We start from the raw sequence: 23,514 nt of genomic DNA on the forward strand, positions 1-23,514 counted from the left end.
TAATCCACCAGCCTGAAGTTTTAGTCAAGCAAGCTGAATATGCTCTAGAGATCTGCTGTGCAGCATTGTACCTGCAGTCAACAATAATATTTCCTTAAAAATTTAAGAGAGCAGAACTCATGCTAAGTGTTCTTGCCACAATAAAATAAATTTTTAAAAAGACGTTTGCATTCTTGAGATGGCAAAGAAAAAAAACGTCTCATTCTTTTCCGATGGTCCTTAAGGAATATAAGTCAGAGATAATATTTCAGTAGCTTGTTTTGTCAAAATTGGGGATTAATTAAAAATATATTTAGGGAAAAATAAGTTGAGGAAACTTCGAAGTTTCAGGTCTAAGTAACTGAAAGGTAGCTATGCCACAGTCTTTACTTTATATTCATGTCATTAGAGTAGCCTTCTCTGACCATCTTATAAAATACTTTTCTTCCAAACAGTCTGCATAGCTTTTTCCTGTTCACTTTTCCCACAGAACTTATCTCTACTTGACATTGTATATATGCATCAAGTTTTTAGTATTTTTCTACCTAGCCTCCAAGAACTGATACTTCATAAAAGCTGAGATTATTCCATTTTGGTTACTGGCATATTTTTAAGTACCTAAAATAGTATATGGCATATATCAGGAATTTGAATATTTAAATCAGAAATAGATAAGGGAGGAGGTAGGGGAGGGTGTGTGTGTGTGTGTGTGTGTGTGTGTGTGTGTGTGTTTGTATTTTATTTTTTTATTTTATTTTAGACAGAGAGAGCATGTGAGAGGGAGAGAGGGTCAGAGGGAGAGAGAGAAAATCTCAAGCAGGCTCCACACTCAGAGCAGAACCCCATGTGGGATTCGATCATACTATCCCAGGATCATGACCTGAGCCAATATCCAGAGTTGGATGCTCAATCAACTGAGCCACCCAGGTGCCCCTATGTGTGTACTTGTATATGAAGAGCTTATTTTGGGGTACCTTGAGTTTAAGATGCCAGCAGAAGATGCAGGTGTTGATGGTCGTAAGTCTGAACATTGACTTATATGTTGAAAATAGTTGAAATCATTCACATATGTTCTGAAAATGAGGTCAAGATCAAAGATAAAGGTTTGAAAGTCACCTACCTATGGATGATGATATTAAAATTACACATCTTGGTTTGCCAAGACAGCCCTATAGTACTTGTTTTTTTTTCCTCATATCCTCTCTGGCTTAGCATTTGTTCTAGATTTTTCATTTTAAAATTTTATTTATTTATTTTATTTTATAGGGAGAGAGAGAGTGCGATTGGGGGAGAGGGGCAGAGGGAGAGAGAGAATCTTAAGCAGGCTCCACACTGAGTATGGAGGACTTGATCATACAAATCTGAGATCATGACTGAGACAAAATCAAGAGTCAGATGCTTAACTGGCTGAACCACCCATGTGCCCCAAGATTTTTCATTTTTAGATTAGGTATTATTCGTCATTGTTTTAAAATACATCATTGTTGCTTTGACTGATCTTCAATTTTACTTCTAGATTCTCCCATGGCATAAGAGTATGAGACTATTTTAATAGTTTCACATTAAATTAAATTTGTACAACAGCAAACATCCGGAATGGTCCACCTGTCTTTATTGAATCCTTCCCATAACGAAGAAACTACCATCTTCCTTTCAGAGGATGCTGACTCCTGAATTGAGTGGGGGCAGAAGTGTGTAACTTTTCCCCTCTGCTGCCCACTTGGTGTACAAACCTGTGACATCTGTAAGGTGGGTTAAAGTATCCAAGTGTCATGGATATAAGTTACAAACCTATAAGTGAAAGCTGAGCAGTGAATGCTTTGAAACCTACAAACATTTCTTTATTTCATTATTTGGCAACACTCTTACATTTCACAATAAATCCTTTTAGCAGAATGGGCTAAAAGAAATGAAAGTTCAATATTCATTTGGAAAATTAAGCAACAAATTTCTATTTTACAAGAAAGTTGATGATGAATGTGTAACATCAATAAACACTGTCTATATCTAACATTCACAAAAGCTCTGCCCACATAAAAGCCACAGGAACACAGAGCTAAAAACTCATCAACACCTACTTCAAAAGATACAGTCCTTTCAAGAACACTGCCCAAAGATGATCATTTGATATGTGCATTTGTAGGGAAAGCATTTACATATTACATTATAGAAACCAAGTCTTTATTTATATCAAACTGTTGCTTTTCTGAATTAATTTGACTCTTTTTTCATTTTAATTTTTCCTGGAAAAGTGCATGATGGGAAATTTGCAAGCAATGAAATGATGTGAGGCTTGTTTCAGTATCATTTCCTACTTTAAAGAGAAAATTGGTTAAATTAATTTTAAATTAATTTTTAAATCTAATTCTGTAATCAAAGTAAAGCTTTTGGAATTACATTTGTTGAAGATGAGCTATGTAATGTCACTGTAAATTCCATTGAGAAGTCTCTCTTAAATTCACTTAAAAAGTTCAACATTGAAAATAAATGTCCCTTGCTTGTGATAGAGCTGAATAAAATCTCTGTTGGAATTCATCACAGTTGTAAAAAAGCCAGTAAGTCACAGGGATAAAAGGTACAGCATAGGGAATACTGTCAATGGAATTGTAATAGTGATGTGCGGTAAGACATGTTAGTTGCACTTAAGGTGAGCACAGCATAACTTAAAAGAAAAAAAAAAAGAAATCTGTGGAGCTGCGGCGTTTTGGAATTAGTTATGATGCATATATGACTTATTTTATATCCATAAACTCTTACACTCTATCAGTGAAAGAGTAGTGGTAGTCATTAACATTTATGACTTTTTTATTGGAACAGAGCACCTGAACTATACTTCCTTGTATCTGACAAAGCTGATGTAGAATTAAAAATTACATTTGATTGTGGCACAACATGCCTTCTCTATTTACTGCTTGTTATCTGGGAAATTTTTAAGAAGTATGAACATTTGAAGAAGTATTTTGTAAATCATCGTGTATGTTCTGCAATTGTATTGAACTTTTGATAAATACGTTCTCTAAATTTTGGTTGCAGTTGTTTAAGATCAGTCGGAAATATTTAATCAAATTATTTTAAGAATGGAACACTAAAATTTTGCATTTTGAAGCTTTTAGAAATGGTAATTATAAAAATAAAATTTCTATGCAGGAATACCTTGAGATTAATCCCTATAATATAAAGGAAAAAAATAATAAAATCTTAAATGACATGCACTATTTTTTTATTGGAATTTGATAGCTGTGTTTTGGAATGGGAAGATTATATTGATAGACTGCTTGTTTTTAATTGGATAAGTTACATTGAAATGGAAATGGAATTGAGAAGACATATACACCCAAATCTAAATTAGACAAAAAATTAAAAAAGATTCCTAAGTAGAAACAATTAATTTGACTGAGTTTTGTCCTAAAAAGCATATTTATTGATAAAAACCCCTCTTATTCAAGACAAAGACAATATCTGTAAAAATAAATGGCTTAAATAGTTACATATATCAATATAAAATACATAAAATCAAGCTCTGAATTTATCAAGTATTGTAGCTACCTCAACTATAGAGAATATTTTCTCATTGAAATCATTATATTATATGGCAAGGTCAACTGATAGTGTTAACACTTTCAAATTTAATACCAAAATTGCAACTTTAAAGAGAATTCCAATTATTTTGGTTTTCTCTTTAATATATATATACTTATATATATGTTATACATTTATATATATAATAAATATACATAATATATAAATGCATATATTTATTTAGAAAGGATATACTTTATTAATTATTATTATTATTATTTTGAGAGGGAGAGAGGGCACCAGCACAAGTGGAGGCGGGGCGGAGTGAGCAAGAGGGCAAATCTCAAGCAGGCTCCATGCAGAGCGAGGTAGGTCTCCATCTTCAGACCCTGAGATCATGACCTGACCAGAAATCGAGAGTCTGACGCTCAAATGATGGAGCCACCTAGGCACCTCAGAAAAGATAGATTTTAAAAAGAAATAGTTTAGGACTATTTAATTTACCCATTAACATTCTAAAAAACCTGTCGGTTAATAAATAGATACTATAAAATATAATAATTTCAATATCTGTGGTGCCTTTCCTTTACTCTTTTAAGTGTCCCCATTTTAATAAGTTATAGGTTACCCTGATAATAGGGAGAAGCTTTAGCGCCCTGATGGCAATGAGAAGAAATGAGTGGAAGACCACATGAACCGACGTCATTTCGCCACGTTCAACCCTTTCTACCCTCCACTTCAGGATGTTCCACCATGGCTCTGCGGGGCTGTACCTTCACATCCAACAAAATCTGAGGCTGGTAAAATCCACTTCCCTTGGCATCATCATACTTTGATGTTTTCCTTTGTTGCGAGGATACAACGTTTCAGCCATACCTTCCAATCAGTTCTTATCTTCATTTACTTAGCCTTCAGGCTTTGTTCTAAAATCTTTTTGTTCCCTCAGATAATATGATATGGAAGCTACTTTGGTGTAAATCTCATGGTGGATCAGTTAGAAATTGAGATTCCCAGCTATATTACACGTTCATGAAACATTTATAACCGTACACATAGCCCGTGTGTGTATACGCACGCACACACACACACACACACACACAGAGTAAAAGAAGAGGGGTCACGACAAAACCGGTTAACACTAGTAAGAAGGATTGTTCAGTTGAGGCTAAAACATGTTTTTGTTTTTCAGTCCCTTTTGTTCAAATTTCCCAGTGTAAACGTGCTGGTTTTGAAGACATCATTCAGATGTATTATGTTATCATTAAAAAAAAAAAATCAAATAACCTTTGGTTATTTAAAAAACAGTTCAAAAGACTACAGGAAAATAAAAGAAAAAGGATATTGTTTAATACCTTATAGTAGTATGTAAAAGAAATACTTATTCAAAGGGAAGGTATGACTGACAATATATTTAATTTGAAATCCGTTTTGAGAGTTATAAATAAACTATAGATTCACATTCAGTTTTAAGTGACCTAGAATCACATTTGGCCCAGCTTTCTCAGTCAAATAAAGGAGAGAGAGAGACTGAGATTTCTTGGTTTGACACAGCTTGCAAACGCTGATGTCCTTAACTAGCAGCTGGGATTTAAAAAACAAGAGGAAGAAAATGCTCACTCTTGGCACATGTTTGCTGATTATTGCCAGGAGGAATATTACTCAAGTAAATTTTATTGACTTGACAAGGAACAACTGCTATGTCAAAATGTATTTAACTAAAACATTTTTATTTATAATTTGTGCATTATTTCGAATAATCTTACTGTTAACCAGGTTGTTATATGTGGTTTCGTTTAAGTTATAGGCCTGCTAAATTATCTTAATAATTACAATTTCTCTAAGACTCTCTGGTAAACTAACCTATAGCAATTACTCTACTAGTATTTTGGCTACTAGAACTAGATTTAAAAAGAACTGATGCTTGTTATAAATTTGTGAGCTATTAATTCACAGAAGTTTGCTCTGTCCACTTGATAGTTGTGTGACTGTGGGAAAGTCACTTTACCTTTCTAAACCTTCATTTGCTAATTTTTACAATAAAAAAATAATAAAACCTATCTCATTAAGTTGCACTTAGGATTAAATCAAATAATATATGTAAAGGATAATACAACCACTGTGATATCACCTTTTTGTAAGACACAACTACACCATCTTTTTTTTTTTTTATTGTCATGTGTTTAGAATATCTGATAATCAGCAAAGTCAAATTAGAAAGATGAGGACAGACTGAGACAGAATAGTCATGGTGTTAAAAGGGTGCAATAATGTTTAAGTGGGGAGTAATTTTATGAGTAGCTAGTTCATCAATGAATATTTTTGTCTCAGGGAAAACTTGCTTTCTAACTAACATTGTAACTGTAGAGGCTTCAGTAATAAATACTCGGAAAAACAAGAACCATCTGTATCTCTAACTAGCCAGGCAAAAGGCATAGAATTATTTTGAAAAATATCCACACTGTTTTAAATTATGAAAGAGCTTGAAAACAGTAGAGATCATTAGGAAATAATTGTGAGAAATCTTCACCAAAGTCCTTAAATAGTCTCCAGAGTAACCAATCTGCATCATATCAGATGTGGTTTTGAAATGAATCTGAAAACTAAATAACAAAAACTTCCCATCTGTCTTTAGATCTTTCCATCCAAAAACCCCATTAAAGCGCATTTTGAAAGTTTCTTACAATTTGTGTCTAATTTTTTTTTTAAGTTGACCTTAAGAATATCTTTTCCTATAGTTTTAGGGATTTAGGCTGTTCCTTGTGGAAAAGGGCCCTTTCCTCCCTGAATTATTTCCTTGTATTTTCTTTTCTAACCTGAGTAATTAAAATTTCTTTAGCTTTCTCACACTGGTGAGGTTTTCCTGTTTTGTTGCCAACATTCGTCTTTAGATAGGAAATCAGGAATTAGATCTTTTCTTGATATAGTGACAGATTATATACACCATGTCATCTTTGGCTTTTTATAAAAAATGAAGCTTTATTACGAGTCTAGGAAATTATTACTCAATATTCTACAAAGATTAAAAATATCCTCCATCCCTTACTTTGCCTGGGAAACCTGTCAATTTCTAAATTTTCTTTATGGTATAAATCAAAGGCTGAAAATTAAATCTTTCATTTTGGTCTCACCCCTATTCCTGCACATCAATTTCTACTGTCAATCCCTCAGGGGCACAGTCTAAGTCATAATATGGCTGTGTTTCCTTCCCTCACAGATTAGCTATTTGTGAAGCAAACAGACAAAATGCATTTATAAATACAACTGTGATATCAATAAAAATTTGTCTTTTGAAGAGATAGCTTTGTGTTTTATTTCCTACAGCCAATTAAAAAAAGAAAGGATTAGGGGCGCCTGGGTGGCTCAGTCTGTTAAGCGTCCAACTTTGGCTCAGGTCATGATCTCGCAGTTCGGAAGTTCAAGCCCTGCGTCGAACTTGGAACCTACAGACATCCTTACAGATATATTATTGGTTCAGTTCCAGACCACTGTGATAAAGCAAATATTGCAATAAAGCTAGTCATTTGGCTTCCCAGTGCATATAAAAGTTATGTGTATACTATACTATAGCCTATTAAGTGGGCAATAGCATTAAGTCTAAAAAAACACACTGTACCTACCTTAACTTAAAAATATTTTATTATTAAAAAATGCTAACCATCATCTGAGCTTTCAGTGAGTCATAAACTTTTTTGCTGGTGCAGGGTCTTACCTTGACACTGATGGCTGCTGAGTGGTCAGGGTGGTGGCTGCTGAGGATTGGGGGGGCTGTGGCAATTTCTTAAAATAAGGCAACAATGAAGTTTGCTGCATCGGCAGACTGCTTTTCACCAATAATTTCTCTGTGGCACGTGATGCTGTTAGATAGCATTTTACCCACATCAGAACTTCTTTTAAAACTGGGGTGGGGGGGCTCCTGGGTGGCTCAGTGGGTGTAGTGTCTGACTCTTGATTTCAACTCAACTCATCATCTCACGGTTTGTGAGACTGAGCCCTGAATCAGGCTCTCTGCTGACCGCACGGAGCCTGCTTGGGATTCTGTCTCCCTCGCTCTCTGTCTCTTCCTTGCTTGTGCTTGCTCTCTCTCTTTCAAAAATAAATAAACTAAAAAACAACAACAACAACAACAACAACAACAACAACAAAAAACCTGGAGTCAATCCTCTCAAACCCTCCTGCTGTTTTATTGACTAAATTTATGCAATACTCTCAATCCTTTGTTGTCATTTCAACAATCTTTACAGCATCTTCACCAAAAGTACATTCCATCTTAAGAGACCACTTTCTTCGTTCATCCATAAGAAAGAGTCCCTCACCTCTTCAAGTTTGATCATGAGCTTGAAGCAATTCAGCCCCATCTTCAGGCTCCACTTCTAATTCTAGTTTTCTTGCTTCTCTACCACTTCTGCAGTGACTTCCCTCTCTGAAGTCTTGAGCCCTTCAAAATTTTCCGTGAGGGTTGGAATCAACTTCTTCCAAACTCCTGTTCATATTGATATTTTCACCTCTTCCCATGGATCACAAGTGTTCTTAATGGCACCTCGAATGGTATATCGTTTCTAGGTTTATAATTTACTTTGCCCAGATCCATCAGAGGAATCACTAAGTGTGGCAGCTATAGTGTTACAAAATGTGTTTATTAAAAATAAGACTTGAAAATCAAAATTACTCCTCGATCCATGGGCTGCAGAATGCATGTCATGTTCGCAGACTTGAAAACAACATTAATTTCATTGCCCATCTCCCACAGAGCTCTTGGGTGACCAAGTGCATTGTCAATAAGCAGTCCTGTTTGGAAGCAAATCTTTTTTTCTGAGCAGTAGGTCTCAACAGTGGGCTTAAAATATTCAGTAAACCATGCTGTAGACAGATGTGCTGTCATCCAGGCTTTGTTGTTCCATTTAGAGCACAGGCAGAGTAGATTTAGCATAATTTGTAAGGGCCCTGGGATTTTTGGAGTGGTCAATGAGCATTGACTTCAACTTAAAGTCACCAGCTAACTTTGCCCCTAACAAGAGAGTCAGCCTGTCTTTTGAAGCTTTGAAGCCCGGCGCTAATTTCTCCTTTCTAGTTAGGAAAATCCTAGATGGCATCTTCTTTCGATAAGTGGCTGTTTCCTCTACACGAAAAATCTGTTATTTAGTGTAGCCACCTTCATTAATTGTCTGAGCTAGATCGTCTAGATAACATGCCGCACCTTCTACATCAGTTCTTGCTGCCTGACTTTGCGCTTTGATGTGATAGAAATAGCTTCCTTCCTTAAATTTCCTGAACCAAACTCTGCTAGCTTCAAACTTTTATTTTTTAGCTTCCTCACCTCTCCCAGCCTTCACAGCATTGCAGAGAGTTAGGGCCTTCCTCTGGAACACCTTTTGGGTTAAGGGAATGTGGTAGCTGGTTTGATCTTCTATCCAGACCATTCAAACGTTGCCCACATCAGCAGTAAAGCAATTTTGCCTTCTTATCATTTGTGTTCACTGGAATAGCACTCTTGAATGCCTTCAAACTTTTTCCTTGTTATTGGCTAATGAGCCATTCCAACTTGGCATAAGATCCCTAGCTTTCAGCTTATCTCAGCTTTTGACATGCCTTCCTCACTAACCTTAATCACTTCTAGCTTTGATTTAAAGTGAGAGATATGTGGGGGCACCTGGGTGACTCAAGCAATTAACTGTCCAACTCTTGATTTCAGCTCAGGTCATGATCTCATGGTTCCTGAGTTTGAGTACAGAACCTGCTTGGGATTCTCTCTCTCTCTCTCTCTCTCTCTCAAAAAAAAAAAAAAAAAAAAAAAACAACTTTTAAATAAATAAATACAGTGAGAGCAGTGAGAGATCTATGAATTTTTCCTTCATCTGAACACTAAAAGGCCACTGTAGAGTTATGAATTGGCCTAATTTCATTATGTCTCAGAACATAAGGAGGCCCAAGGAGAGGGAGAGAGATGGGGCGATGGCTGCTCAGTGGGGCAGTCAGAACGCATACATTTATTGACTGAGTTCGCTGTCTTATATGGGTGTGATTCGTGGAGCCCCAAAACAATTACACTAGTAACATCAAAGGTCACTGATCACAGATCACTGTAAAAAACACAGTAATAATGAAAAAGTTTGAAATATTGTGAGAATTATCAAAATACGATCCAGAACCCAAAGTGAGCAAATGCTGTTGGAAAAATGGTGTTGATGGACTTGCCTGATGCAGGCTGTCACAAACCTTCCACTTGTAAAACACACGCAATGTCTGCGAAGCACGATCAAGTAAAAGCACAATAAAATGAAGTGTGCCTGTATACATGGGGCACCATCCTTTCCTTTGGCTTCAGAGGAATTCTCAGTGATGAGATTCAGCTTTCTAGGTCACTCTAAGGATAAAGTTCAGTTTTACTGTGGTTAGTTCATGTTGATTTTAAATGGCAGCAGAATGAATCACTATGATAAACACCATTTGAATTGCACCTAAGACATTTCTATTTATAGTTAAATATTGAAAAAAGGTAATTTTGGTTTTCTATTTTTTCTTGAAGTTCAGCGCGAGTGCTACATGAATGTACGTTCCATGAATAGAATAAGAATATTTGAAAAACAATCTCTAGGAAACACATGTTAAAATGTTACAAAGAGTTTTCAGTGACTTTCTCTGTTTTACTTTTTCTGTTCGTCCTCCAATTTTCATTAAACTCAATGATGCTATCTTCTTTTCCTCTCTTTTGCGCCTTCTTTCTTTCTTTCTTTCTTCCTTTCATGTTTATTTTTGAGAGAGAACAAGGGTGCGCAAGTGGGGGAGAGGGAGAAAGAGGGGCAGGACACAAGATCTGAAGTGGGCCCCAGGACGACTGCAGAGAGCCTGATGTGGGGCCTGAATTCAGGAACTGCAAAGATCGTCAACCCACTGAGCCACCCAAGTGCCCCTTTTGCTCTTTATTTTTAAGACTACCTTCAGAAATCTCGTTTGTCTTCACGTCTCCAAGCAATATTGCCAATCTTATTTCTCTATATTTTTACAACCATTTCTTATTCAGCCTGTATTCCAAAACATCCAGGAATCTAAAATAAATTTCTGGTGAAGTGATGTATTTTTACAAGAAACACAGCATATTTAAGCAGAAGTCAGCTTCTGCACTATTTTCTTCATGAATCGACTCTTTTCTAACTCATGTAACTGAAGCAACACTTAATCCTTGTGATTAAAAGAAAACTTGAATCGTCTTTATGCTTAATTCTTTATGCAAGTCATTGAAAAAGTCCTCAAAATGTTCTGTTTTTCTCATTATTGTCTCAGGTCTTTGAATTTCTCATTAATTTATGATGACATTAGCTATCCGCAGGGTATGGATTTTTTTTCATTCTCTTTTTCAAATACAGCTTTTGCCTCAGGTTCTTTTCTAATGTCTGATCAGTAGATATGACTGGAAAAGATGGAGTGCTCAGGATTTTCTTGTATTGTTTCCAATCTAGTGGACCCGCTATTATTTTCTTCTCTTCATCCTGCATCTCTTCTATGCAACCTAATTTCTTTTTTCTTTGAAGAGTTTCTCCAGGGGCGTGTCTAGGTTCTTAGACATTTCAAAGTACCAGTTTTAGGTTTTTTATGTGATTCTTTGAATGCTCTATTATTCCTTTTTCGTCTTCTTGAATAAAAGGCTTAGCTCCATGGTTGTTAGTACGAAGTTCTCCTTTCTTTCTCTTTCTTTCTTTCTTTCTTTCTTTCCTTCTTTCTTTTTTTAATAAAAGATCCATTTTATTTTAAAGGATTTTGAGCTCAACAATCTCCTTGATTTCTTTAAACAAAAAGTCACTTACTAAATGCTATTGGTTTCCAGATCTACCATTGCATAGTAATATGTAATAATTATTGGAATATAATTTATAGCAACTTTATATTGTAGTTAGTCATATTGCATTTTAGAGAGACATCACAGTCCATCATGTGTTGATTTTTAGGAATTGATTAAAGCTTCCTTTGTGGCTTTTGTAATTGTAACATTTTTGTAAATGTTCTTGCATGCTAAAACAATGAGTTTCTCTTTATCTATCTTTAAATTACTTCTGTTCCAATATTTATACCTGTGCTTTCAAGTAAATTACTGATTTGTCTATTTTTTTAATTGTAGTTCTGCCTGCTTTTGCTTTATGTATTTGGAAGTCATATGGAAGATGTTTTTATAATTATTACAGCTTTTTTATATATGATTTCTTTATCAACATTTTACTCAAGCATTTGTGTCCAATAATTTTTTTCTATACTTATTTTTTTCTGATATTGAAATTATTATCTGGGAATTTTTTAAGAAACATTTCTAGATACACATTTTTTCTTTTTTCCCAAATTTTTTTGCATAATGTTTTTAAAAAGTGTTTAGTTGACAACATATTGTTGGGTCTTAATATTTGTTAACATCTAGTTTGAGAATCCCTATTTTGCTATGTTAATTTAACCTTTGCATTTGTTTTAATTATGGTAGCATTGAAAGCTATTTTTGCTCTTTTTCTATGCTTCCTCTATACTATATTTTCATTTCTTTCATTTTTCTCCTTTCCCATTTTCTAGCTAATGAATCAGTATTTTTTACTTCTGGCTTGAAAGTTATTTATTCCCTTTCATGCTACCCTTGGCTTATTTATTTATTTATTTATTTATCTCATCAGTTTCTATCACAGGACTTCTCTTCCCCAGGCCTCTTCCTGCCCACCTCTTTCCAGTAACTTGCTTCTCCAAATGCTAGGAATTGTGTGTCACCCAGGATTTTAAACCCAAGTCGTGAATATACACTTTTAGGGGTGTGAGGTCCTTGCGAGTTTAGACAAAATACACTTCTCTGAGTATTTTATTCACTTTCAGCACTGCTCTTCCCTTAGTCACTTTCCCTTTTGTGCTAACAGTATCCATGAACATATACTTATCATTTGTAGGAAGAACACCTCAACTGGTCCTCCAGGTCCTTAAAAACAGGGACTTTTGTGCTTTATGTATGTTGTGTTGTGTGGAATATGATACTTCATAGATATTTTCCAACTGACGCTTAGATGAATGAACATTGCTCAGGTCACTTAAGACCGTCCTGACCAGTGACAGACATTATTGAACATTCATTGAATTTAAGAAATGTGGATCATTACAGACCATTAAAACCTTTGCCTTTACTAAATGGGTAATGGTAATTAAGGAGGGCACTTGTGTTGAGCACTAGGTGTTACATGTAAGTGACAAATCACTAAATTCTACTTCTGAAACCAATAGAAAGATAGATACATAGATACATAGATAAAATCACACTGAAGCTTTGGCAACCGCTCTACCAGACACCATACACAGAACTCAATCCAAGATTATTAAAACAAAACAGCACACACACACGCACACACACACACACATACACACACACACACACGCACACACACACAAACCCTTTGCCTTTGGGGCACCTGGGTGGCTTAGTCAGTTGAGCATCTGACTTCAGCTCAGGTCTCAGGTCATGATCTCACAGTTTGTGAGTTCAAGCCCCCACATTGGGATCGACTCTGTCAGACTGTCAGCACAGAGCCCGTTTTGGATCCTCGGTCCCCCTCTCTCTGTCCCTCTCCCACTTGTGTTCTCCCACCCAAAACATAAATATTAAAAAAAAAAAAAACCTTTGCCTTTAAATTATGTGTCTTTTTTGCTCGTTTTCTATGCCTCTCAACCCAATTTGCTTTCTTTTTCTCCTTTGCAGTCAGAATTCAATCAATAAAAGACACTAGTTTCCTTATAGCTCTTGCTTTCCAGCAGATTAACTTGTCACTTTAAACAGTTATTAAAATTAAAAAAAAAAAGTGAGTGGTTGCTCTAAAAGAGTTCACGAAAAGTATCTTGAAGGATTTGACTTCAGTAGCTTCTGCTTTGACAAGATTTTCTTAGCATCTGCTAAAGAAGCTTGATAAACAGTATCTCTGTTGTGAGCTTGATTAATGTTTAATAAGAGAGCAGGAAGTGTTTAATGACATGTGAGGCAAACTATTCGTTCCTGATAAAGGAAATACGAAACAAGAGGGAGGGGGCAGGAGGCTCTGTTTTCCCACTTAGAGTTTTTGATTGATTTGGAAATGTTCTGGGAAAAGCAGAAACAATGAAAGGTCCTGTTATGTCAGCTTTTTGTTCTGCAAAATAGCCCAGTATGCTTTCCTTACTCTAAAAAAGAAGTTCCTATGACCCAGTTATCCCTCAGGCACCGTACTCTTTCCCATCTTTCTTTAGTAACTAACATTCATGGAGTCATAGATGTTACTCACCACTCCCACTTTCTCATCGTGGACTTAAAAAAACACATAAAACTTCGAATCCAGATTTGACCCTCAGCATTCTAACCACATTTGTCTTTGTCATAAATAACAATGGCTCTGTTTTCAGTTGCCTTAATTTTTTTTTTTTTTTTTTGGTAGCATTTGATGCTGTTAAACAGATCTCAGCAGTTTCTTTTGAGATCGAATGATACTGATTTTAATTTGCTATCTAGGACCATCCTTTGACTTGAAGTCCTTCCAACAACCTCTAAATGCAGGCATTTCTAAAGGGTCCTTTCTTCTTTGTTTCCCTCTCCATCCTCCTTCAGAAATTTTATCTTACTGTTTGAAACACTTCCTATATGGCTTTTAATAGTGTATCCCCACTTCTAACTCCTCCTTTTTGGCTTTCTATAGTTAAATGCCCCAAACCTCGAATATATGAAGATGAGATTTGTTAATATTCCCTTCCACATTTATTTCTCATCCTACTTTTTTTCTCTGTTAATATTTCCAGTATGATTCTATTTACCTAAGCTCTGAGCTCATCTGCTCCTAGAGACTCTGCTCCATTTTGTGTCAAAGCAAATGAAGGGTGGTAGCCTCTTGCCGCCCCCAAATATGCCACATTAGCACAAGGATTATTTTGAGCTAAAGATGCTTGAAAAATAGCCGATGCCAGAAGGACACTCTAATCCCCTCCCCCCCTTTTTTCCCTGAAAACGGGAGATAAAAACTCTCATGTGAAAGATGTGTTCCCTATACCAGGAAAAAAGAAACATTCTTCAGTAGGGAATCAAAGCCCAGAGAATTCTGTACAGACCTCGTTAAAATAATTCTTATCTTCTTCGAGCTTCCCCCGCATAGTTTAGTTACCTTTGCACAATGGCCTCTCCTTGTTCAACCTGCTATAAAACATTTAGGTTTTGCCATTTCTCAGTCTTCATTTCATTCTGAGGAATCCCACATTACATAAAACTTACATTAAAAAAATTTGTATCCTTTTCTCCTGTCAATCTGTGTTATGTCTGTTTAATTCTCAAGCCCAGTTGAAAAAGGATAAAGAGGGTAAAGATAAAATTTTGCCTCCCTTAGAGTATCAACCTCTATTGTTTCTACCTTCCACATCATCCCCCTTTGTCCCTACTTTTCTTCTTCTCTCTTTTTTTTTCTGAATATTATAAAAACTTCTTTTAAAAAAGATGTTTATTTATTTTTGAGAGAGAGGGAGTGGTAGTGGGGAAGGGGCAGATAGAGACGGGGACAGGGAATCCGAGGCAGGCTCTGTGCTGACAGAAGCTAGCCCAGTGTGGAGGTCAAACTCATGAACTATGAGATCATGACCTGAGCTGAAGCTGGACATCAACGAACTGAGCCACCGGGCACCCTATGACACCTTCTTAAATAACTGTGGTTCATTTGACTGAGAGAATTTTTAAGAACATTAAAAGCATAATATTGAGCAAATCCTTTTCTTTCTCCTAACTCTTGAACTGCTCCTCCTGCTTATTGGATAATGACAAAGGAGCATGAGGCAGGCTGAAGGTTAAAGCACAAGCTAGCACCCCCAACCCCAGGTGGGATCTGTGTGCTATTCCTCAAACACTCCTGGCTGCCCAAGAACAAAGAAAAGGGGTTAAAGTGCTTGCCATGGTAATGTGGGAAACTAAGGCAAATGGAAAATTAAATTCCCTTACTGCCTATAGCCCATTGACAAGTCCTTGAGACTGGCAGAGTGACCTCCCTTTAGGAGCTCAGCTGCCTCAAGGATGACACTTTGCTGGGAGCAAAAGAGAACCTTAGCTTAACATTATCCCAACCTGGAGGATCCTGTAAGTCAACTTCCTTTATCTCAACTGCCCCAAGATATATGCTGGCAATCATACTCCAAGCTTATGGCCCCAGATATATATCTAAAGGATCTCATGACTGAGGTAGTATTAAACGGTAATAAATGGTGTTTCCCTAGCAACAGCTAGACCCTCAGGGTCCTGGAAACGTGTTTCCAAAATTCCTTAAAGACTTACTCTATCCCTGACCTCCTCCCAACCTGAGGGTATACAATGAGTTACTGGTCATGACCTCATGCAGCTCTTCCTGCCCATGGGTCCTGTCCCCTTGCTTTAATAAAATCGCCTTTCTGCACCAAAGATGTCTTCAAGAATTCTTTCTTGGCTATTTGCTCTGGACCCTATGAACCCCCCATCACCCCAAAACTTCATCAGGTAACATCCAGCATGTCTGGTTTAGTAATTAGGGCAGTCATTTGTCTTAGATATTTTGCATATGATTTTTTTCCTGATACCCTTCTATGTACCTCATTTTGTTTGCAACCAAAATACAGAATCAGCCTATCCTCAAAATGCCTTCATGGTATCCACTGCTCTACTTCTGGGAATCTTTTGTTGCCCCTCCCCATTTAGATTTCTAAATAGCACTCCCAACTAACTTTATTCCTGCAAATGCTTACAATTTAAGAACTATTTATAAAAGTAATGCATTTAAATTTAACAAGAAGGAGTTATGAATAAAGAAAGAGAGATTTCCACTTTCTTGCTTCAAGAAGAGACATGGCCACATTCCCCCATGAAGTAGGCTCGCCATCTAGTGACGGATCCACCACACTACAAACCTTGCCTCTAAGGCCGGCAAATCTGGAGACCCACCTTCAAATTCTCCTCAAGGAATCCATCAGACAAACTTCCCCCCCCCCAATATGACACAGTACCACATAAAAAAGATTACACAATGATTCCTTTTTTATGGCATTGAACACTGAAAAACAATTAACTTTCTGTCTTTTTTTTAAGTTTATTTATTTTGAGCGACAGAGAGAGCAGAGGAGGGGCAGAGAGAGAGGGAGAGAGAGAATCCCAGGCAGGCTCTGTGCTGTCAGCGCAGACCCTGATGCGGGGCTCAGACTCATTAACCATGAGATCATGACCTGAGTTGAAACCAAGAGTTGGAGGCATGACCGACCGAGCCACCCAGATGCCCCTAAGTTTGGGCTGATTCTATAGATAAGTTCAGAGAAACAGAAAAACTTGAAATTTTTATATGTTAACATTAAACAGTGATGTACATGGATCCACTTTGCAAGACAAAATTTAAAGGAATGGTTGTAAGCTTGGCTAAATCTCTGATAAAGTGTGAGAAATTTTCCTTCTTCTGAGATAACATATATTACATACCCAGCAGAGTATACTCTGAATAAATATTAGCTGGGTGGTGGCAAAACGGTTCAAAGTAAGCATAAGCTTGGGAACCAGATGGTCTGCTGTCACCACCTCCATAAATTGGAACACAATACTCAAGCACTCAAAATGGCCACTTTGACATATGGAAACATGGGAACAGCAATATCTTTTTTGTGAGTTTTGAAAATAACATATGCAAAATGCTTGGCCTATAGCAAGCACTCAAGGAAAAATGGTGGTTTGTCTTTAGTGATTATTATATTTTTTACCTTTGGTAATTTGTATAGGGGTATGGCTTTTTTTCAAGCCTAAAAATGTTATTCCTAGGTCCTCAATTTATTTATAATAGTATAGACTGCATGTGTTGATAGACATCACTTTCAATATGCTGTGAAAGATAACATGCCTGTTTAGTAAATATCTGAAAAAAAAACAATTACAAAATTATAAATTACATAATCCATTAAAATTTATATCTACTACACTTTTTAAAGTGCTCAGAAAAAGTAAGGTGTTCATACTTACAACTTTCCAGTTGCATTATACATGTTTGCACGTCCATTGGAAAATTCTTGAGATCCATTGGACAAGAAAGTGTTAATGTCAATCTGAAAGAGTTCAAAGACATTATTTTTAAAAGTAATTTATGATATCATACTATTATTCTGCTGCTCAGGGTACAACTGGGAAACAATCTTTGGTGAATGACTAACAAGTATCCAAATAAAATTGTTCCAGCTTGGGTATGTTATTTACTATAGAATAGCTAGCTGTACCTTTATATATAAATCTGTCTTTCAGGGAGGAGAAAAGCTGTATATTTAAACATCCAATCACTTTTATTTATTTTGATCATTCATTTATTCCTTTACAGAATGCTATAGATGTCTACTAAAGATCTATATTTCCAGAAAAGACCCTCAAAAAGATATTTGAGTGGTTTCTATAAAATTAATACCAAAATGCCGAAAGGCATAGTTCCCAAGATCACCTGTATAGTATATTTGAGGAGGCAAGTATATCCGGGGAATTGGAAGAACAGGGTGCCGAGAAGCAATCCTATGTGACAACTTTCAGTTGGTCATCTTTGTAACATTGAAGAAGTGGTCCATAAACATGCAGCAGTAATATCAGAGGAAAAAAAAATCTCTGAATCTAGAAGACTTGAAAGTTCTAGGTGTTAAGAGTCTTTTGCCGTAGGACTAGGGGTTTCACCAGGTCTTACAAGGGTCAAGAAATTGTCCTCTAGAATATGTGTGACATAATCCTATGCTCACCAAAACAAACTTTGAATTTGGCTTCGCACAAAGTGAGACGACTGGATGGCACAGACCAGCATTCTGCCCACATTTCCCTTCCAGAAAGTATTTGCATGTTGGTATTCCAGATAATTCATCACTCACAAATATATATATATATATATATATATATATATATATATTATCGGAAAAGTATATTACATTTACAAAACTATATATATACAAAAAAGTGTTACATTACAAAAGTATATATATATATATATATATATTATCGGAAAAGTATATTTCAAAGGTAATCTTTTCTTTTCTATTTTTTTTAGTGCTTACTTATTTTTGAGAGAGAGAGAGAGAAACAGAGCACAGGCAGAGGAGGGGCAGAGAGAGGGAGACACAGAATCTGAAGCAGGCTCCAGGCTCTGAGCTGTCAGCACAGAGCCCGATGCGGGGCTCGAACCCACAAACTGTGAGATCATGACCTGAGCCAAAGTTGGATGCTTAACTGACTAAGCCACCCAGGCGCTCCAATGACAAAAATAATTTTAAAGGATTACCAAGTATTTGTAGTTCTTGGACCAGAGGAATAAAACAAACCCAAGTTTATTCAAATACAGTTCTTACCTGAGAACTCTCTAGCCAGCCCCTTTCTTTAAAGTATTCCCATTGAAATTCAGCATGTCAGTGAGCATTTCAGGTGGATTTGTTTGCCTAAACTTTGTAACAGTAGGTAGATTATTTCACCTCACTATATTTCAGAGTTCTTTGGTCCAAAATGAATGTAGCAATAGAACTTGCTCTGGAGAAACCTTGTGAACATATATGACTTATTACATGTAAAGTGCTTAGACAAGTATCGTGACACATAGTAAGCACTCAATAGATATCAGTTATTAAGGATTACTAGTATATTCTACTGCTCCAGACTGCTCCATCTACCCTTCCCCAGAATTATATATGATGGGCGAAAAGATGGCTGAATGAAATCACGCATAAAGCCTATTTAAGCTTTAACAAGAAATAATCAGTGGCCCTACTAAATGTAACCATGTTCTCCAAACTGGCATTTTCATGTAGACTCTGGACATAAAGTTATAATAATGCATGTTCTACAGTGAATACTCTTGGTGAGGTCCAATTAACATAATTTGAGAGATATAAATGGACAGACATGTGAAGCTGTTGAATTTTTTAGAGCCCCAGGAGGATCACTTGACGATCCCTTCAAGTCAGAGTCCCTAGCACACTAAAATAATTCATACCGTCCACTCTTCAAAAGCTGTTTTCTCCTGACTCAGCTAGGTTAAGCGATCCTGGAAGTAGGATCCTGTAGATCTACAAAGTTCTCTCTTCAAAAGGCAATTGTAAAATCAGGTGGACACAATGTTCTCTGTCTTGCGATGGGGCTTATTAGAAGTGTATGCACAAGTATATTTTGAACACATGCACATTAATTTTCCAAACTTCCAAGGCTCTCTGGACGGCCAGTTTCAAATGTTGGCTTGGAGGATTAATTCTGTGACCTTTTGTATGAGAGTGAATAGCATTCTTAGAATCTTTTCCAAGCTCTCACCATGCGTGTGATGTCAAATTCATATCCTGGCTATTTTTTTTGGCATAAAATGAGAAACATTACATAATTCTTTTAAAAAGAAGGGCTTGAAAGGAATTACTTGGCAAAGAAAAACACACTTTGTAGAACTTCTGTCATAAATCATATCCTGAAAAACATCTGTTTATTGACATTCCTTTGTTGAAAGTACTGTACAATGATGTCTTTAACAACATATGGATTAAAAAAATACATGTCAATTTGGTGGGTGTGATTCTGAATTTCTTCATTAAAACATGACATATAAATCAAAGATACGTTCTGACCACATCAAAAGAAAACTAAATCAAAAGGCAATTAATCACATTCTACTGTTTTGGAAATGAATATCTTCTTGTGTAAGAGAGGACACTAGGTTCTCTTTCTGAGACACGCCACATAAACAGGATATGGTGTTTTTTATTTTCTCTTAAAAAGTCTTGGCTTAGTGAAGTAGTAATGTTAAAAAAGATGACTATAATCTATGACAAACAGCAGACCTGATTAAAACTGAGGTATTGTCCATTTTTGAATAAGCATTGCCTAGGTGTCTATCTCAAACATTAAGTAAGTATATATAAAAACAATAACACATCTCTTCTGACTCCATTTTTGGCTCTTTATGAAACTGATAAGTATTTTTAAAAATTTTTAATGTTTATTTATTTATTTAATTTTATTTAAAATTTTTTAAAATATTTCTTTATTTTTGAGAGAGAGACAAAGCATGAACAGGGGAGGAGCAGAGAGGGAGGGAGACACAGAATCCAAAGCAGCCTCCAGGCTCCAAGCTGTCAGCACAGAACCTGATGCGGGGCTCGAATGCATGAACCGCAAGATCATGACCTGAGTCGAAGTCAGACACTTAACCGACTGAGTCACCCAGGTGCCCCATACTGGTAAGTATTTTTATTAGTTCCTAATATTTCTAATTTACTTTTATAAGAACACCTCTTGATTAATTATCGGTTTTGCGGGGCGCCTGGGTGGCTCAGTCGGTTAAGCGTCGGACTTCAGCTCAGGTCACGATCTCACGGTCCGTGAGTTCGAGCCCCGCGTCGGGCTCTGGGCTGATGGCTCAGAGCCTGGAGCCTGCTTCCGATTCTGTGTCTCCCTCTCTCTCTGCCCCTCCCCTGTTCATGTTCTGTCTCTCTCTGTCTCAAAAATAAATAAACGTTAAAAAAAATTTAAAAAAAAATTATCGGTTTTGCAATATTGTCTATAATATCATAATAGGTAATATATCTATTGTACTCACTATGTAGTAGACACTATTTTATTTTATTTTATTTATTTTATTTTATTTTATTTTATCTTGTTTTGTTTTATTTTTGGGGGGTAAGATTTTTATTAATTGGTTTTCTTTTAACATATCTTTTTTTTTTTTTTTTTAGTTTCTCTGTTACTCTTTTTTTAATATAATCTATTGTCAAGTTAGCCAACATACAGTGTATACTGTGTTCTTGCTTATGGGGGTAGATTCCCGTGATTCATCGCTTACATACTACACCTAGTGCTCATCACAGCAAGTGCCCTCCTCAATAGCCATCACTCCTTTTCCCCTCTCCCCTGCCCCCACATTAACCCTCAATTTGTTCTCTGTATTTAAGAGTCCTTCTGGATTTGCCTCCCTTTTTGTTTGAAACTACCTTTCCCTCCTCCCTTCCCCCCATGGTCTTCTGTTAAGTTTCTCAAGTTCCACATATGAGTGAAAACATACGGTCTCTGTCTTTCTCTGACTGACTTATTTCACTTACCATAATACCCTCTAGTTCCATCCATGGTGTTGCAAATGTCAGGATTTCATTCTTTCTCATTGCCAAGTGGTATTCCATTGCATCTATAAACCAGATCTTCTTTATCCATTCATCAGTTGATGGACATTTGGGATCTTTCCATGATTTGGCTATTGTTGAAAGCGCTGCTGTAAACATTGGAGTACATGTGACCCTATGAATCAGCACTCCTGTAGCCCTTGGATAAATTCCTAGTAGTGCTATTGCTGGGTTGTAGGGTAGTTCTGTTTTTAATTTTTTGAGGAATCTCCACACTGTTTTCCAAAGTGGCTGCACCAGTTTGCATTCCCACCAACAGTGCAAGAGGGTTCCTGTTTCTCCACATCCTCACCAACATGTGTTGTTTCCTGAGTTGTTAATTTTAGCCACTATGACCAGTGTGAGGTGGTATCTCAATGTGGTTTTGATTTGTATTTCCCTGATGATGAGTGATGTCAAGCATCTTTTCATGGGTCTGTTGACCGTCTGGATGTTGGAAAAGTGTCTATTCGTGTCTACTGCTCATTTCTTCACTGGATTACTTGTTTTTCAGGTGTTGAGTTTAGTAAGTTTTTTATAGATTTTGGATACTAACCCTTTATTTGATATGTCATTTGCAAATATCTTCTTCCATTCCATTGGTTGCCTTTTAGTTTTGTTGATTGTTTCCTTTGCAGTGAAGAAGCATTTTATCTTGATGAGGTCCTAATAGTTCATTTTTACTTTTGTTCCCTTACCTTCGCAGACATGTGGAGTAAGAGGTTGCTGTGGCTGAGGTCAAGAGATTGTTGTCTGTTTTCTCCTCTAGGGTTTTGATGGTTTTCTGTCTCACATTTAGGTCTTTTATTCATTTTGAGTTTATTTTTGTGTATGGTGTAAGAAAGCGGTCCAGTTTCATTCTTGTGTATGTTGCTGTCCGATTTTAAATACTTTACATTATTTCTCAACTCACTTATTCCTTACTACAAGTTTATAAGACAGATAAACTGTATTATCCTTATTTTAGAGATGAGGAAACTAACAGGTCAGCTCACCTGACATTACAAGGAAGAAATTAGTAGAGCTGAATTTACAACTCTGGGAGTCCAGCTCTAAGTACCTCTTAGAACTTTAACCTCTAAGTACACTGCCTTTCAAAGGCATTGAAACATTTTTCATGAAAATGAGTTCTCTAATTAATATGACTTTACAAATTTTATGTTTATATAATGCAAGAAATGATATATTTCAGTCAGTATTAATTATTACATTTAAAGTAAAAGATAACAGGGACACCTGGGTGGCTCAGTTAGTTGTGTCCAACTTTGATTCAGGTCATGATCTCGCAGTTCGTGGGTTGGAGCCCTGCGTCAGGTTCTATGCTGACAGCTCAGAGCCTGGAGCCTGCTTCAGATTCTGTGTCTCCCTCTCTCTCTGCCCCTCCCCTGCTTGTGTGCTCTCTCTCTTTCTCTCTCTCTCAAAAATAAATAAATAAACACTAAAAAAATAAAGTAGAAGATACATAAATAATTCTTTTAAAAAATCAGAGAAATGTAATTAAACTTAGAAAATATAAGGAATTCCCCCATTAATTTTATATATTTACTTGAGTGTTTTGGTATTTTCTTATGATTCTATAAAGGTCAAAAAACTTTCTGGAGAAATTGGATTGTTGGAGCACTAGAAGGGAGATTCTAACTAGTGTTCTAATCTGGAATTTGTTGTCATTTGATTTTAGAGATGATTATAAAGCTTATCTATCCGCCACCAGTGAAATCTCAGTATTATTGATGGTTACTTAAGGAAGCTGATGTAAGCTAAGGACCTCTTCACAGAAATATGCATAATCACACACAAGCAAAATTCTTCTTACAACGGCTATTTTATGGTATTGTAAATTGATTACCCTTGAATAAACAACATCTTTAAAAAGCATCTGTTGATAAGTTTGTCTTTTCTAGTAAA

At 36.3% G+C, this 23,514-nt stretch overlaps 1 protein-coding gene across 2 annotated transcripts in view; it reads right to left on the reverse strand.

Moving 5' to 3' along the window:
* The window catches only part of GLRA3 (glycine receptor alpha 3), a 192,403-nt gene that overhangs the window by 47,703 nt on the left and 121,186 nt on the right, over window positions 1-23,514 (reverse strand). For both annotated transcript variants that reach the window (XM_049631350.1, XM_049631351.1), the window contains exon 5: window positions 17,477-17,559. In XM_049631350.1, the coding sequence (XP_049487307.1) occupies window positions 17,477-17,559 (83 nt within the window). The remainder of the gene's footprint in view (window positions 1-17,476; window positions 17,560-23,514) is intronic.

The sequence above is a fragment of the Panthera uncia genome, chromosome B1 (assembly GCF_023721935.1).
Source record: "Panthera uncia isolate 11264 chromosome B1, Puncia_PCG_1.0, whole genome shotgun sequence".
Classification (NCBI taxonomy): Eukaryota; Metazoa; Chordata; class Mammalia; order Carnivora; family Felidae; genus Panthera; species Panthera uncia.